Source organism: Corvus brachyrhynchos, unplaced genomic scaffold (genome assembly GCF_000691975.1).
Source record: "Corvus brachyrhynchos isolate BGI_N302 unplaced genomic scaffold, ASM69197v1 scaffold50, whole genome shotgun sequence".
In the NCBI taxonomy this organism is placed as follows: Eukaryota; Metazoa; Chordata; class Aves; order Passeriformes; family Corvidae; genus Corvus; species Corvus brachyrhynchos.
Window position 1 is genome coordinate 1811929 of NW_008235964.1, and position 18288 is coordinate 1830216.

At 35.2% G+C, this 18288-nt stretch overlaps 1 protein-coding gene across 12 annotated transcripts in view; it reads left to right on the forward strand.

The window, feature by feature from the left end:
• The window catches only part of CACNA2D1 (calcium voltage-gated channel auxiliary subunit alpha2delta 1), a 364954-nt gene that overhangs the window by 238260 nt on the left and 108406 nt on the right, over positions 1 to 18288 (forward strand). For all 12 annotated transcript variants that reach the window (XM_017727845.1, XM_017727857.1, XM_017727868.1 and 9 more), the window contains exon 7: positions 13183 to 13314. In XM_017727845.1, coding sequence (XP_017583334.1) covers positions 13183 to 13314 — 132 coding nt within the window. The remainder of the gene's footprint in view (positions 1 to 13182; positions 13315 to 18288) is intronic.

Sequence of the window (18288 nt, forward strand, 5' to 3'; positions counted from 1 at the left end):
AGAGGTCAGAGGCAGAGGGATGTTGAGTAGTTGTTTTTGCTTTTCCAAAACTGGGAGGACAGTAGGGAATTGAAGGGTAGGGCAGAACTCTCCAATAACTTCTGTTTTGCTACTGATAGAGTTCTTCCCTCCATCCCCTGCTCATATTTGTCTAAATATATTGGGTCTTAATTATCATTTTAAAATTTTCAAGACATGAAAGATTTCTACTTATTTGATTAGATCATACTTAACAAAATGGAATCATAATACATTAATAATGAAGTAATTAATTGTGACAAATTGCATAGCTGCAGCATTTTTCTACTCCATTCCCTTGCCTTAGGGGTTATACTCTTCTCAGCCGATGATGGATAGCTTGTCTGCTTTTCTGGTTTGTTGTATGTTGTCACAAAGTGAGAACCGGATGCCTTTGACAGTATCTTATGCTTTGCTGTGGCATAAGCTGTCAAGAAGGGAGACAAGGGATAGATACCCGATGATTACTCACTAGGTCATGCACCTGAAATCTCATTTTGTGAGAAAAATTGTCTTTGGCTATGAAAATAATTGTCTTTGCTTAGTCCTACAATGTTTCTTTAAATGTTGTCCATGAAGTAAATTTGTAGGAGCTTGTTATCCAGAACATTTCTATCTTGCCTGTTTTTTGTCTCTCTCTTGTATATAACTGAAGGCATAAAACAACCTTTTGTTTGTTTCTGCAAAAATATGTATGTCTTATTTTAATAAAAAGAAATATTTTTGCCATTTAATTTTTTTTTCTCTTGAATTCAAAAGAAATTGTTTGGGTTTTTTGGTTTTGTTTTTGTTTTTGTTTTTGTTTTTTGGGTTTTTTTTTTTTTTTTTTTTACATTTTGCCACTGATAGGAAGCCTGAAGATCTTAAATGAAAAACTACTACATAGCTTGACATCATAAAGTGAATTTTGTTTGACAGCTCTACAGGCATCAGTTGTTGCTCCATTTTTTGGATTGAGGCTGTGAAAAAAATGCACAAAGTAATTTTTTTACATATGACGTGAGTTTACAACTGCAGCATGCTAGCCAGATGTTGATTCATAAACAATATGGAACTATGTATGTCATAAAGCTGCTTTTGTGCCACAGAGCTAGATTATGTCAAGAAATCATTCAAAAGACTTTTAAGACATTAAAGCGCTTTACATTTCAATACTGAATCTGATGCTGACGTTGAGAATAAATAAACTGTTCCTGTTCTATAGCTGAGGAAGGTGTTCAGTAAGATTGTGATGCACCAAAGATTTTCCTGAAAGTCAGCATTAGAATCAAAGTTAAAAGCACGTACATCAAATTGATTTAGCACCAGTGCCTTCAGTGTTGGTACATCAGTTTCCATAAACCAGGGGCCCAGCTCTGGTTTCTTTTCCACTGGTGATGTCTCCTTTTCTGAGCCACTGCTATATGCATAAAACATTTAGAAGAACTTACTAAATTAAATTTTAACTATTATGTAGAGTGGTTTTGGACACTGAAAGTACCTTAATTTTACTTTTGGGCTGCAAGTTATAATGATGAAACAAATACTTATAAAAATCAGTCTCGTTTCCATTTTATATACTGGAATAACATAACAGTGGCTTTAGTGAAAATATGTCCACTTGCTACAGGTGGGAAGCTGGCCATTAGTCTACAGAATATTTGTATCAAGGAAGCCGTTTGTTTTCAGATAAGAAGTTCATTGTTAAATGTGTTACAATTTCTTTGTATGTCTGTAAAAATATGTGTTTTGTTTGTTTTTTATTATGTTCAGGCCCGTCTTGTTAAATAAGTTGAGTGTCCTCTCCTTGCAGTTATACTAGAAAATATTGCTATGTTCCAAATACATCTGCTGCTACAGATAAATTAATATTGTGAGGTGACAGTGTGCTTGAGACACAATGACACTCTTGAGTATGAAATTAAGTGTTGCCAGTTGACTGTGAACTTCTTTGCCACCGGAGAGCAGGTTGCTCTCACTCTCAGCTGCCTGATTTATCTGGCCATTACTGCTTCATGAGAGCTGGAGCTGTCTACGTTAGGACTGTAGCTCAGGTCAGAAACGCCCTTTGGAATAAAACAGTTGGGCCCAAGTTACTGCAGCTGACATTGCTGAGCCATCTCCAAGAGCGGCAGCTGGATTTCCCTCCGATGCAGCCTGACCAAAAGGTGCACTCTCACAGTGCCCCTGGCCCACGTCTGCTGTTAGTGGGCATTCAGGCTACAGCACAGATCAGATGTAGCAGAAAATAAAATCTCCAAATCATGTATATGAATATCGCAATCCCAGTAGCAACTTTTTCAATATACATACCTGATTCCTTTGCCCTGCACTTCTGGCTGATACAGGTGAAGCCACTGAAACCAGTATGCTGTTAGAAAAACAAAGTAATGAGTTTCTTACAAGAAGCTTTCTGTTGCTTCATTGGTTCTTTTGGTTGCTGTTTTTGTTTGTTTGTTTTTTTCTGAAAGTTATATGAAAAAGAAAAAAAAAATAAACAACATTGGGTCTTTCCTTTTCATTTTTTGAAACAATTACTGCAATGGGTTATTAGCAGATTGGGCCATTATTTCCCTGGAGTACATCCTGAATTGATGCATCTGAATTGATGCAGAGCACAGTGAGATTTAGCGGATGCTGAGCTGCTGGCAATCAGTTTTGCTTCTTTCATTTATCAAATACAGAAGTTATATATGTGTAGAAATGCCTGTAAGAATGAGGCTGAAGTTTTGTTTATTTCACTATGTGATATGACTCCTCCACTTTATTTTAAATCCAGATTCATACTTTTATATCCTCCTCCTTATCCTGGGAAATATGGCACGCTGTATCCTTACTCCCTGACTTCAGCTGAAAATTGCTGCTTAAAATACTGTGTGACTTCAGGGTTTTGTATAATATATTTTTAACTAATTTGTTTCCATGTGCATTTTTTCACTCCATAGAAATTGCTCCAGCTGTGTCTGTGTTTCCTTAATACATTTTTCTCTCCCTAGTTTTGGAAACAATCCATATAGAAGCCTTTAGAAACTTCAAACTCAGCAGCTTCTCTCATTTTAAGAGCTCTGTTTATGCAGTATTTACACATTCAGGAAGGATTATGAGTGTTAGTTAAATATGGGAGGCTAAAGCAACTAAAATGCAGTACACTTTAGGCCATTAGGATAGGTATTTATAAGAAGATAAAATTTCTTGTTAAACAGTAAAGTAGGTGTAAGATAAGATGTCTTTCTTCATCCCATTCCAGTTTTCTGCAACTTTATTGCCTTGTCCTGTGGTTTTATATTCACAAAGTAAATTAAAAACAAGGAGACCTTCAGCAAGCACGATTGCAAAAATTTATTTTCGTCTGGACATTGTAGAACAAAGAACTGCTATACTGAGTGATTAAAGTAGCGAATAGCGAAAATTCAGATTAATATATACCCATGAGAGTACCCATGACATGGAAGCAGACAAAAACGACTACAAAGAATCTTAATTTTACTATGTTCTCAAAGAACCTTTTGAGATTTTTATTATTTCAAAGGCATTTGGATCCTTATGAAGTGGTTTATAAGGATTTTTTTTTTTTTTTGCATTTGCTTAAAACGTCTAAAGCAATAAGCCCAACTCCTAATATTGTCATCTGATTATTGCATCAGACTGCCAAAATACTGTGTACAGAGTGGCTGAACACCGAAGGGTTACAGTGCTCTGAAGATGAAGCATGAAATCAGTTCCCTGGGAAGCAAAATTTTTATCATTAACTTCAGGGAGGCCAGGATTCAGTCCAAGAATGGAACACAGCTTGGCATGTCAGAAGAATGGACTGGGACTGGGAGTCTGTGTATCCTTCCTCACAGAGTAAATGCTGTAGATGAAATAAAATTAGTGTGTTTTTCCTCTTGTAAAGTAACAGGGTAAGCCTTTATAACAAGAAATAGAAGTGAGAAACTTTCAGAGTGAGGAACACCTCTGTTTGTACAGGCAGCAAGCCTTCAACTTTCTGGTACTTTATAGCCCCATGATCTTTAAGAGAGAGGAATTTTATTCATATTCCCTCTATGTAATCTGGAGAACAACACCAAACCACACATTTAACAGTCAGAGTACAATACCTATGATGATGCTAGGGCCAAGAATAACAATTTCTATTCTGTTTTTCTGTTCTGAGAATGCATGATGCAGTTGCACATGGTACAGATTTTCCTCTGTTGGAGAGGGGGACTTTTCCTTGGGTAGTTGAATTTCAGAAAATATCAGTCCACCTCCTCTTTGAACCAAGCTTTGGCCAACAAGAAGAAGAAGAGCAACAAAAAAGAATGTTTGTGGAAATTTCATTATTTTTAATTTGTAAGGCTCATCCATGAGCTGGTTGGAATATTGATGAGGAGCAGGAGCTGTCACATCTGTACCAGCTCAGGTGACAAAACAGACCTTGTCTCATCATCATTTTTCTCACGTTTCCTGCTTGTGCGCTGTATTCCCCTCACACTTGGTGTGTCTTAGATTTCTGTTGCCAGAGATATATTTAAATAAAATAAACCAGCCTGCTATTCCTTAATATTTCATCTATATGGGGATTAGATTAGAATCCATTAACCAAATCCTCTGTATTACTTTAATATTTCTTAAAATATGTGTTCTCCATATATTACATATATAAGAAAATAAATTTTACAATAAAATATTAATAATTAATTTGAATATTTTATATTATATAAAATATAAATATGTATGTACTCTATTTAGAAATATATATGAAGTCAATATAAATATCCATAGTTTATTTGCAAGCATTTAATGTTCATTAATTAAAGATGAATAAGTGGTTTTACATCCAATTATTGCTCTGCCATTAACTCTGTATAAAATACATTTTTGTGGTTACTAAATTTAAGCTTCTAAATTGACATTTTCTTTATTTGTAACAAAGGGTGACATATCAGAGTAGGGCAGCTTTTTGCTTGACAAATCCAATTCTTAATCTAGCTAGCCCATGTCATTCCTTTGTTAAACTGATCAAGCTTGATCTTAAAAGATCTGGACTGCTTGCTGGTATCTCATAGCAAAAGACCATTCTAGGACCTTCTGCTCTAAAAGAGACCTTCTAATTGCCTGTTCTAATTTATTCTTAAGTACTTTCTACCTATTTGTTATTGTGCCAGTGCCATCCTTACTCTTGCATCCCATTTTTGAAGGTGGGCTTGCTTTCTGACTCATTTTTTAGGTTGCATTACTGAACCTCTGTCTACTTTCAGGAGGCAGATTTTCTGTTCTTCCCAGTCCATCTAAGCGGCCATTTTCAGCATTTTGTCCACTTGCAGTTCATCTCCTTGTCATGATGGACTAAACAAACCTATAGAATCCCAAACAATATGATGAGTGATCTTTATTTAATTGTACTAACACATCTTTATTTTTACTGGAGATACGTGTGCTTTCCAATTTGCCATGGTGGGGAGAGGATAGAAGGAAGTGTTGATGGACATTATGTATGTTGTAAGAATAACTGCAAGAACTTTAAGAGGTGATCTACATAAAACCAACAGGGGATCGCATCCAGCTCTGAATTAGCTGTTTTTAGACTACAATTAAAACAAAATGTGATGAAAAACAGCAAAATGGTTAAAAAAAAGCAGAAAGCATAAGGTAAGAAATAGAGCATTTTTGCATGAATTGGTCTGTTCTAGCCCTTTTCCTTTTCACTTAACCCAGCTACTGCTTGGGATTTACTGATCTTTTAAGGTGCTCTCGTGATTAAAAAGTTATTGAAGTGGCGATACTCTGGCAGAATGAAGACAGAGTTTAATAAGTTATTCCAGAACAGCATTTCCAGACAGTCTTTTGATTGCTTTTATTTGGTTTTGTTAACACCTAATTAATTTTTTTTAGAGAGAGAAGTCTTCATTAAAGCTCAAGCATATCTGTATAGTTAATTTGAATGTCACTATGATATCCTTTGAAATGCTAACAAAAAATTAGAGCAAAGTGAAGGAAAAGCAGAGTTAATACATGAAATATGTGGGTGGTTTTTGATATTTAATCCCTTATATTTCCATAAAAACACAACATACTCATCTCTTTGGATTTTTTCTTGGGGTTTTTTTGGGAGTTTTTTGGGGTTTGGGGTTTTTTTTAAGGAAGGAATTATTTCTAAATAGAGGTCCTACTTTGAAGTAATCTGTAAAACTAATAGTGAATAATATAATTAGTATTTTTATAATAATAAAAATAAAGAATCAGCAGGTTCTTAGACTGTGCATATCAGTACAAAATCTGAAAAGTCCTCTAGAACCACTCTAATGAGCAGTGTTTTTCATACTTTTTGTCTTCTTGCCATCTTCCCAGAAAATATCCTTCAGTACTGTATGGTTTCCATCGGGTATTATTCCATTCTGGAATACATCCTGGTATGTTTTGAGGTAAGAGGAAGCAAGGCAGCAACATGTAAGATACACAAATGCTGTTGTCAACAATGGGTTGCAGTTCACAATATGATTGTCTTTTGTGTTTTGTAGAGATAAACAACTTGTTGAATAATTATGAGTGTATACTAAAGAGTCTGAGACTCTGCATTGTATTAACTCTTTTTTTGTTGAGTTATAAGCTTAGCTCCCTTTCCTGTTCTTGACATTTTTATTCTCATTTCCTTCTCCTGGGCGTTAGTTATTTTAATGAGATTTCACTGTGCTTGTCTGGCTATCAGCATGTGGCAGCTAAGCCAGGCAGCAGACAACATATAGCATTAATTTACTTGATTTGAAGCAGACACAACATTATTCTAGACTTCAGTGACTTCTTCATGAAATTATTTATAGAAGTGTCTGGGACATAATGTCAAATATCTAATGAGGAGTGGAGAAGTTGTTCATTTAAGGAAAAAAAGTACATGACATTTTATCACTTATACCTTTAATTGAGAGTGTGATATGTCTACTCGATAGAAATTGAAATTATTTGATTCAATAATTGCTCCATATGCTAAAAATTGTATTTTAGTACTTTGGCTTTATTCACCACTAAATACATGTTACCCAAACAGTTCTGATCATCCACTAATTTTAAATTATGATATGTTAGGAAATGGAAATGTTTCTTTCAAAACAAGATTTCGTAACAAGTATGAAGATATGTAACATGTACAAGATCCAGCAGAGCATCACATAAAGTAATGACCTATCCAATTGGAAATGTCACTGTATAATAACTGTTGTTTGTTAAATTCAAAGACCTATTTTTGCTTTTCCTCCCTTGCTTTGAGTGAAAAAGATACATTGCCTTGGCATTTGCCTTGTTTTGGTAAAAGTTAAGAGTCTAAAAGAGAGGGTGGGTAAAATACTACCCAGTTCCCTTATCTCTCAAAATTTTCCTATTGCTCTCCTTTAACTGTTTTCTAACCAGCTGTAAAGTTTCTTTGGATGACTGTTTTGAGTTGGACACTTTCCTATGGTTTTCTATGGAAAGCATAAATATCTATATTCAGGTTTCCAGTGCCACTCAAAGGACCAGCTACCTTGGAGAAAACCTTCACTTTGAAGCCACTAGAATCTTTCCTTTGCTTTGGCTGTTTTGCTATTGCAAGACAGAAGAAGCTGGCTTATAACACACATCTAAATTCGAAGGGTTGAAGTTCAAGTTACTACTAGAACAGTTCTTCAGATTATTATATTTGGGAGTTATGTAGAAAATGCATGTGTGTATATGTATATACTAATACAGACAGACATATGGATAAGCCAGTGCAAAAATCTAATTTAAAAGTACCTTAAAATAAAATGTCCATTCCTTCCTAGTCCCATGTAAGAGAAGACAGGAGTGCAACTTTCCAGTGACAGTGGAGAGTGAATAAAATTCTGTGTAATTTAACATAAACATGAAGGAATGTAATCTTTAAAAAAAATACTGAAATGCACAAGTCATAAAGAAAACTGGTTTATGCCTTCAGTAGATTTTCTCTATTATCTGATGAGCATGGCTACAGATGGAAGTGTCTGTGTCTGCACACATATATGCAAAAATGTGCACTTGAAAAAGTATTGTCCCTCTGTGCCCACTTTTAAATACCATAATATTTGATATTGAAAATATATATTTAAATCATGACAATTACTACTCAGTTTTATCTTTAAAGAAATCAAAGGAACAACTTCATTAAGCAGGATATGGAAGAGTAATACATTCCAGACATTAAAAGAAGATTAATGAACTGCTAAGGAGCTCCCTTCTGTTCTCCCCAGTGTCTGTGTAGCTGCCACATCAGGGAACAGCAGCTCACATATTTTCAGATATCGGAAATAGCTCCCAGGCTTTTCAAATAAAGTTGTTCTCTGTCTTCTATGCAGGCCAGAGTCTCTACATAGAATAAATCATCAGAAACGTATTCCAGTTCTTTTAAAGAGAACACACCAGTGCTCCCTACTTTTTATTGATTGTATTTGCAGGGGAAAATTGAATCCATTCCTTGTCAAGGCCCCTAAACCTCATATCATAAAGAAGAAGGAAAAAATGAAAAGATGGATGGAGTTCAGTGGAACTAGCCAGAAAAAAACATGTTTCATATTGTGTGATGATGAATTTTATTTTTTCATCTTGCTTCTATCATGTGAAAGGTAGAAGCTGAAGTACTCTGAAGTAGCAATCTTCAAAGACTTCTTTTAGTAGAATTGAAAATAAGCTTATTGGAGAGTTTTCTCCAATTAGAGTTTCTGCCAATTATCGGTCAAAAGCGCTTTCCTGTATGTAAGTTAACTCAAAAGAAAGACAAGTAGATATTCAGAAGTGTGACTGTAACACCTCTAAACATTTTATTTTAGTAAAATGCATTTCTTTTTTAAACAGAAAATAAATTTTCACTATGTAAATGAGGTTAATATAAACTATCTCTCCAATTAGGGTATTCTGACAGGTGCTATGTCTCTACTATGAGCTAGTGAAAGTACCACTGCTTTGATTTTTATGTGCCAATTGAGAATCAGGATATTTTATAAGGAACCATTTGAAGAATAGTTTTTTGCTGTTTAAGACTTGGTCTGCTTGCTTTTCTTTGGAAAGTTTCTAATACGTGGTTGTAGGCTTTAAATCAGAACTCAGAGGTAGTGAAGTTCCCTATCACCAGTGATGTTGCATTCCAAAAAAAGAAAGGGGAAAAAAAAAAAAAAAGAGGATTTGATTTACAGCTTTGCTTTTTAAAGTGCAAGGTTTATGCTCTAGCAGAAAGAAAATATGAATAGAAGTTTTGGAAAAACACTTAGTAAAATAAATTATTCAAACTAAAATTCCCAGCACCCTTTTCCTCATTTACTGATTAGTGGATTAGTTAACACAGATGTGGGTGCATTCTGTATCCAGTATACTTTTAGATAGAATGAAAAAACCCAACCGACTAACCAAACAAAAAAAAAAACCCAAAAAACCTGGATGAACAGATCTAGTTTGAATTACAAATAGCAAACTGCTCCAGGAATGATTGTTTTAATGATCATACAATCACTTATTTGCATATCAGTCCCACCAAGTAAACTGTGTCTCTGTTCCAAACACAATTTTTTTGTCATAATGAGAAAGTGAATTAAGAGGAAGGTGATATATGTTGAACCTGTCATGTGTGCTGTTACAGTTTAATACTGAAATGAGACTCGGGCACTTAACTGGGAATTTCTGGGGCACAGGAATATCTGTTTTTCAGTGCCTGAGAACAGATATATTACAAACTGTTAGTAGCCTTTTCCCAGATTTATTTGTTTCCATCAGTTAAGATGTCCTGTTCTTGTTGCTTTTCTTGAATTCCATATTATTTATTTTTTAAATTCCGGCTTCATATCTTGGGCTATTTGACGGTCTTGGATTTTCCCTTTGCTGCAAATTCTTGGATTTTTTAAGCTGTTGTATTTGTCTTTGGGAGAAAGTTATAGAGGAAGAGGAGGAAGGGGAAAGTGGGACTTAAATAATATCATAAAACTCTTAGATCTGACTGTAAATCATCGCTTTCCTAGAAATATTACAAACAAGATCTAGTAATCCTTCTCTCTTACTTTATAGCCTAATCTCAACAAGTCTAATAAAGTGCTAAAATTATCAGTTCCAGTGTATGGATTCGGCACTTCAGTATTTAGTTATTTTGTTATTTTTAGACTGTCTCCTTTTTTTGTATGTGCGTATTTAAGATATATATTTACATATATGACTGTGTATGTGCAGAGGTGTATGTATACATATGTAACTCTTTGCAACACATTTTTTGGGTGATATTACAATCATAGAATCATAAAATATGCTAAATGGTGATGCCTTGAAGTGGCTACCTAAGAATGTAGAAGGGACCCATCAAGATAATTAAGTCCAGCTCCTTGCCCTGCACTGGACACCTCAGTCACACCATGTGCCTTTAGAGCATTGTCCAGATCCTTCTTGAACTCTGTCAGGCTTGGTGCTGTGATCACGTCCCTGGGGAGCCTGTTCCAGTGCTCAGCCACCCTCTCGTTGAAGAACCTTTCCCTAAACCTTCCCTGACACAGCTCCTTGCTTTTTTCTCGAGTCCTGTCACTGGCCACGAGAGTGAAGAGATTGGTACCAGCCCCTCTGAACTGGAAAGAGTAACATGAAACAAAATCAAGCCGAAAATGTCTTGTCTACCTAAGTGACAGAGCTTCTAATGACTTTATGGAGCCACTTCTGGAAGCAAGATCTGATACAAAGTCAAGATTAGAAAGTTCGTACACAATGCTTAATTGCACAGCAGGTCTAACAGGATCTAAAAGACATAATTGAACAGTAACCATTTTAAAATTATAATTAACATTTTATGGTATCTCAGGGAAATGTTCTTTAAGTAAACATATATTTATTTATAATTATCTACTTTACAGAGGGAGAGGTATATAATATGAGCGTATGGCTTACAGGAAATCTCAAGAGTTGGAAATTTAATTTGATATTTCTTCAAAAAGCTATCTTTTGAAAGTGTAATATCTTAAAACTACTCTGAAAAAAACAGATAAACCTTTCTGCAAAATACATGGTGTAGCAATTTTCTCCTTAACCTTTAAAAACAAGCCTATAAAATTTAATGTTGTGTTCTCATTTCTCTAGTACCTTTTAAAAGCCTCACTTTGGAAATGGGCTGTAAACTGTTAACTTTCAATCCATTCTTAGTTTTATCTTTTTTTTTTCATTGTAGCAGGGGCTAGGATGTGGACTTACATACCAAATTTTGCACTGTAATGCCACTCAGGTCCCTTAAATGTGAACTGATTTTATTTCAGCTTGACTTGCCCATTTGCAAGACAAAGTGAATTTTCTTTCCTGTGTACAATGCCATAATGTAAGAAGGATCTCTATGCCAGTGGCAATGTTCATTGGATTTATAACTACATCTTTAGCTCTTTGCAAAAGTTTTTTTCCCTCTAGTTCCCTTTCCACTCTTGACTTGCTGATCTAGGTGCTTCAATTTAAGAAACATTGCTTACAGTCCATTAGGAAACACAAAAGAAAGAATTAGTGACTAAACCATCAAAAAGCCTTTGCTTTTCATAATTACCTGTGCATTTGAAATTGCCTAAAATTAATATGACTGGGGGGGGCAAGGGAGGAGAATGGGAGAGAATTAATGGAATATTTACAACTGACTGAGGTGAAAAGCATGATTTATCATAAGCTATATCCTAAGGTGTTTTGTATCATAATAAAATTTCATTGATTGCTGACTCCAGTCCATCGACTCTTTAGTGTAGCAGTCTTGGGGTGGCTTTATGATGTGTATCCCATATCGCTGCCCTATGCCCAGAAATTAATTTTTGTGCCTTTCTATGCCTCTAAACTGAGCCTCAGAGGGGGGAGGAAAAACTGAGCAAAACTTCTTCAAAGCAGTTTGCAGCTTGTTCAAGGTCACACAGAGATAGGGACTTTTCTTTCCAGCTGCGAGACAGGAGCGAGGAAGTGCTCGGCTTGCGGCTGCCCGGTCAATTTTTGGCCAGTTGTTCAGCTTCTTTTTCTCTGGAGAGAGACTGAGAGTTCAACTTTTTTTCCTTCCCTGGAATTTCTGATTTTCTCCCTTTTCTACTGGACTGCTCCAACCTCAGAGCACATCAGGAGGACTTTCCACGGGGCACAGAGGGCCAGGCCCTGGGCCAAGCCCCAGCTCCGAGGAGACCAAAGGGAGGACTCTAACACTTTCCCAGTTTTTTTCTCCACAGTGAGAGATTTTATTACTTAGCATTATTTTCCTTTTCCTGTGTGTTTGTTAAATAAATAGTTTTTATCTCCTTCACTTTCCTTCAAGGAGAATTTATTTTTCCCAAACCTGGTGGGGGAGGGATGGTTGTGACCTGCCTTCTCTCAGAGGATATATTTCTAAATCTGGCCAAACTGGAACATGTTCATCATTTAATGTTCAATTTTAAAGTTTCTCAATATATCTATTTCTCAAAAAGTTGCAGAACATGTTAAAATAATCCATATTTGTTTCATTATATAAACTATTTGATTGATTAAAACAAGTATTGGTGGAGGACAACTTCATGAATGTAGGTTTCTGTGTAACTGGCAACATAGTGTTTAGCTGAAATGTGAATTTTCTTGTATTTTAAGTCAGTTGTGGAGATGACCTAACTCATAAATGTTAACATTCACTTTGCTGTCCTTACTCTAAGAGCTCACATCTATGAACTTTAAGATCTGTTTAGTGTGTGATAATGAGCACTGCTGTTCATGAAGCCCCACCTTAACACTAGAAATAGCTCATCAATGTCTTTTTGCCATATAATCCGTTCTGAAAGGGACACCTTTGTTATGTTTATATTATACCTAATTTTGTTGATGTCATTCTAGTTGTTCTTAATGCAGTATGTTGTGATTAGTAAGCATCAACTTTATATGTTTGCATATATTTTTCTATAAACAATCCTTTCTATGATTGGGAAGTGCAATTAGAGTGACATCTCAGAAACAAAGTATTTATAGAAGATATTGTCTGTGCAAATACCCCAAGCGTCATGGCATGCAAATAATGCAACCAGAAGAAAAGAGCGTGAGGAATTTAAAGAAAATGCCCAAGGAAAAGAAGTGCCTTCCTTAAAATTTAATTTCTGGATTAGTTAAATTAAATCTTATCGCTTTCTCAATATTCCTGTTTGCTTTTTGTAGCCATTGCTTCCCACGTTAGGATGTGACTTTCTAATAGTAAATTTGTTTTATCTCTGACAGCAACGATAGTGTTAAATGAACTCAACTGGACTGCAGCGCTGGATGATGTGTTCAAGCGGAACAGAGAAGAGGACCCCACTTTATTATGGCAGGTCTTTGGTAGTGCCACTGGGCTCGCAAGGTATTATCCAGGTAACTGAACTGTCCTAGACAACTGTCCTATGCCATATATTGCATTAAAAATATTCTGAATGATCTACAAGCAGTAAAATTTAACTAAAAATTGGTTTTTTACAATAGGTGCAGTTTCTTTACATCAGAATTAACTCAAGGACTGTGAAATTATTCTGGTGTAAAGCTAGTATGAGGGGGAAGGAACTGGGAATGAAATATGTAACTAGTATTTTTTTCAGTAAGAGGAACAGAAAGTTATGTCCTTTGAAAAGCTGAAAATTTAATTTTATTCTTTCTATTGTTTTCTCTATCTTGTGTAATTAATCACTTGAATATTTGCAAGTGAGATTTTGTCTAGTTTTTAAGATAGTGACCTGGGAAGTAGACACATGTTTAACGTCAGTGAAAATACAAGTGCACCATGCTATGTTCATGTCCCTCAGAATCCACAACCTCTGACAGGTACATCTTTGCTATTAGAGCTAAGGTCTATACAACTTGATTACTTCAACCAGCATCTGTTCCACCAGTTGAAGAATCCCATCACTTGATCACACTAATTAATTTAAATAGATGTATATTTTACTGCATTTACATCATGAGTAGTCTGAATTTGATTTTTGTTGTTTGCTATCTAATGGAAAGCCTTGTTTTAAGGCAAGGCCTGTGCTGCTGCTGCTGCTGCTAAGTGATGCTTTTATCAATGAATGAATAATGTGTCCACTACACACAAGACAAGTGTGAAGCATGTTGACTCATGCCTACAACTGCCTAAGGAGGAATTTTGAGAACCTTTCTCTTCTGTTTAAACAAGATTGCTTGTGTTTCTGAGGGTGAAGGGGATTATTCTAAAGCTGTTACTGTATCATTAGCACAACTGCTAGCACAGGCAGAGAAACTGCCTCAGGCTAGTTTACAGGAAGAATATATCATAGCACTTGAATCCTGTTTATTTTGTCATGCTGGATGATCATGAAATAAATACTGGGAGATGTTGCAGAAAAAAGATAATATTGAAAATGCTAATTTAATATTTCTTTTGTTTTCCAAATCTTTCAATTCTTTGGGGATCTATCATCATGTGTGGGATCACCATTTGTCACAGCTTACTATGTAATGTTTTTCAAGTACTGAAAAAGAAGTGTTTCTTAAATGTATCTCTCTGCCAATCTATAGGAAATAATATTTCACTTGAAAATTATTCCCATCTATTGAAAAATATATTCTTATATACAGCTAACCTGTCTACTCCAGTTGTTCACCAACACAAGAGCCTCAAAATCTTGATGTATTCTTGCTTAGAACACCTGTAAAATGGGAGAAGCTTGTTTTCTTTGTTTTGCAGGTGCAGATGTTACTTGTATATACTTCATCTAAACACAAATTTAGTATAAAACCCAGATATTCACACCTGCTATTTATTGCATAGCTAAGTATTTAACAACTGTCCAATCCTGTCAGAACACAACATCATAAATTCCTGAGTAATTCCCCAATTCTGAAATTCTGCACACGCATATACAGTATAGAGCAGTCTGATACTCTGTAAGTTCTATGTGTTGTTTTGTGCATCTGCTTCCCATTGTAGCTCAAACTGGAAAGCCCTTCACATTTTAGATTTTTTAGAATAGGTCTTTGTGCAAGGTTCTTCTCTTTTTTGTAAACTTTTTCTCAGTTTGATGACACAGCAGATGTTCTGAAAGTTAATTCAGGATTCATATGCCAAAGTGGATGCTTTTCACATATGCATTTTGAAAATGATGTTATAAGTTGTAAAACATTGCTTCATTGTATTGGCCTTTGGTAAGCCTGTTTCAAAGTGGTGAATTTTTCCATAGTGATGATATTTGTGAAAGAATTTGGAAATATCAAACCCCAAAATTTAAATGCATAGCAAAGCCTGCCCATTATTACCTGACACATACTCACCCAGCCGTTCCTCCCATGTTAAAAAAAAAAGTTCAGTTCCTCTAAGCTACAAATGTTTTTATCTGATATTGTCCCACTGCTTTGAGCCATGGGCAAAGGGTGCATCACTTCTGTTCTGAGGAGGCTCTTGGGCTGTCCTTGTCACCATAGTATCCAACAGCATGATGGGATTTTTTCTATGAGCAAACCCCTGAGTAGAAAGTGTGTAAAACATGAATGTTTGAGCCATCAGCATCCCAGTCTTCCCCTATTGCTTGTGGATAGATTCCTCTCCCTCGACCTGAGATGATGAGACCATAGTATCACCTTTATCTTATCCCCAGTTCCCACTACAGTCCAAATTCCAGCGAGTAGCCATATTTGGGGAGATATGGGCTTCAGTGGGTGTGGGTGGACAGCAGTACAAGGGTTCTTAGATGATTTTAGCAACGTTTAAGCCATTAACCATTTCAGTTTCTCACATTATTATCAATATTCTCATTAGTTTGAATGACAGCATATTTTTGAAGAGAAAGGCTAAGCTCTATTACTCTACTGGCAGTCATCCACTTTGATATGAAGATGCCCAGAGCAATGTTGAGATTTCTATTAGCTATTCTATGAGCTCTGAACAATTCAAGAGTAAGTAAACAGTAATTTGATAACAGAGATCCAAAAATAAGCATATAAAGTGCATGAAACTTTTAAGAAGGATTTAATATATGGTCATTCTTCTGTTTAAAGGCACGAGTCAAAAATTAGTCTTTCATCCATTGTAAGACCAGACCTCAGTAATTACAGGCCTCTACAATCAAAAGGAAATTCTGGAATAAGGATACCTTGTTCCCAGTGGAGGAGGGTCAATTTAGGGAATATTCAAAAGAATACTAAGAAAGTTTGCCAGAGACACTAAACTGGGAGGAGCTGTTGACTCCCTCAAGGGCAGAGAGGCCAGTTTAATATAGAAAAAGCAGTTGCACAAAATTTGAATATTTTATGATAACTTCTTTTTTTTTACATTTAGTGATTATTAAATATAGTTAAAATATGTAAAAATGTTATAACAAGTGAACAGACTGAATGCTAAAATTGTCAAGTCATTGAAATAAAAAAATATTATAAATGTAATAATTTTACATAATTTAATATTACTTTAAAATATTAGAAATTTTCAGTCTTTGTCCTACAAGCAAACAGTTTTCCGTAATTTATGTATAACTCAAGAGTTAGAGCCGGCTTTCAAAAGTGCTATGAAAGAAAGCTGAAATTTATTTTGTGGGGCTTTTTTAAGCAAACACTATTGAAATTCAGTATTATGGAAACAGTAAACAAAACCAGAGGAGTTTTATAGAACTGTGAGTCACCAAGTTCAAAATTTGGATTCTCTGTGATAGGGCAAGAGAGCACAAATTATAAATATTGAATCACTTTCTTCTCAGTACTAGTAGATGTACATCTATCTGTCTAATTATTTTTTAAGTCTAGTTCCAGAATCTTGTACTGGCTTTTAAGATGTCATTTTAAGATGACACTTGACTAATTCTAGTCCAGACAGAGGGTTTCAGTAGTTTTTGATTCAAACTAAAAGCAGTAATATGGCAGTGTTTTATCAAGATCATTGAAATTAACAATTAATTTCAATTCAATTGAAAATTTTTCTTTTTTTTATAAATCTTGAATCCATTGCCTGTGGGCTTGCACAGGTTGGGCTTTGTTGGTGCTGTGCAGACAGAAATGTACTTTAATATAGATAAGGCTTCAGATTTTATTTATAATTAACCACACAGCACTGGACAAATCTGTTGCTCAAAAATGAATTAATTTAATTAAAGTATTTTAATATGAATTGACAGATATTAAGTTACTTACACTTTGTGAGGCATCTATGCAGGTAATTTGACCACTAGGTTTTAAAAAGCAGTTACCTAAAAGAACAATTTAATACAACTTTTTTGGTGGCCTACTTGGAAGTGTAGGTACAAAGTAACCAGTTCCTCTTTTAATCTTTAAATTCTTTTTAATTATAGACATAATTAGGATTATAATTGTTAATCAATGTTTCATTAAAATACTGCAATGGGAGGCATATTATTTTCACTGTAGTAGTTGCTAATTAAACAAACTTTCAAAACTACTTTGTATTCATGTGCCTTTTACCAGATACCACCTCTCTCATTGTTCATTTCATTGTTTTGTCGTGCTGAGATTCTCGGTAAATGATGCTTTTTTTTGGACTGCAGACAGTAGACATTTATTTGCAGTTAAATATGATATAGGAGGCTTTCGAGTTACACTAATAAATTTAGTTAAGAAAAATTGGTTGCATAGTATTACTCAAATGAAAACACAGTCCTGATTTAGATGAATGTTTAGTAAAAAACTGTTTGATCAGCAACACTGACTCAGCTCTCTCAGGGAAGTACACTAAATAATAATTCTTCCAAGGGTTATACTAGAAAGGGTTTATACTGATGTCAAGACTGATAGTACTGATAGTTTCAGATTTCAGTAAATGACTTTTATATATTCATAACAGTGGCATGATGGTGCATGAGTAGATTCAGCATCTTTTCTGAAGAAATGCTGAACCTAGGCTCAGTGTGACAGTATTTGGTCTGCAGTGTCCTGAAGGGGGGAATGTGCCACGCTTGGTCAAGATCCAAAAAGTTGACGCAATTCATAACAAAAATAAAACTGAGAAAGAAATACTATCCTGTCCCCCAGCTGTTCCAAATCTTCCCAATTCTATCTGGAAATTTAACAAGGGCCTATAGGAAATTCAGTTGAAAACCTGCATTCACAATATGATATTTCTGGCAAAAGCTGTGTCTTCCACTCTCCCAAGCTTCTGCATAGATCTGTGACTTCTCTCTGTTGTCTTTGTGGAATATTTTTGTTGGGGGGTTTTTCACAGAGGAGAAAGCAGAGTCCAACCTGCAGCTCCACAGCCCTTCTCTTACCACATAACCTAGACACACATACTTGTCATCTTCATTTGACTCTACTTGTATTAGAGAAGAATTCTTACTTTAAGTGTATCTGACCATGTCTTAATCACATATACAGGTGTTTCTTAAGTTCATC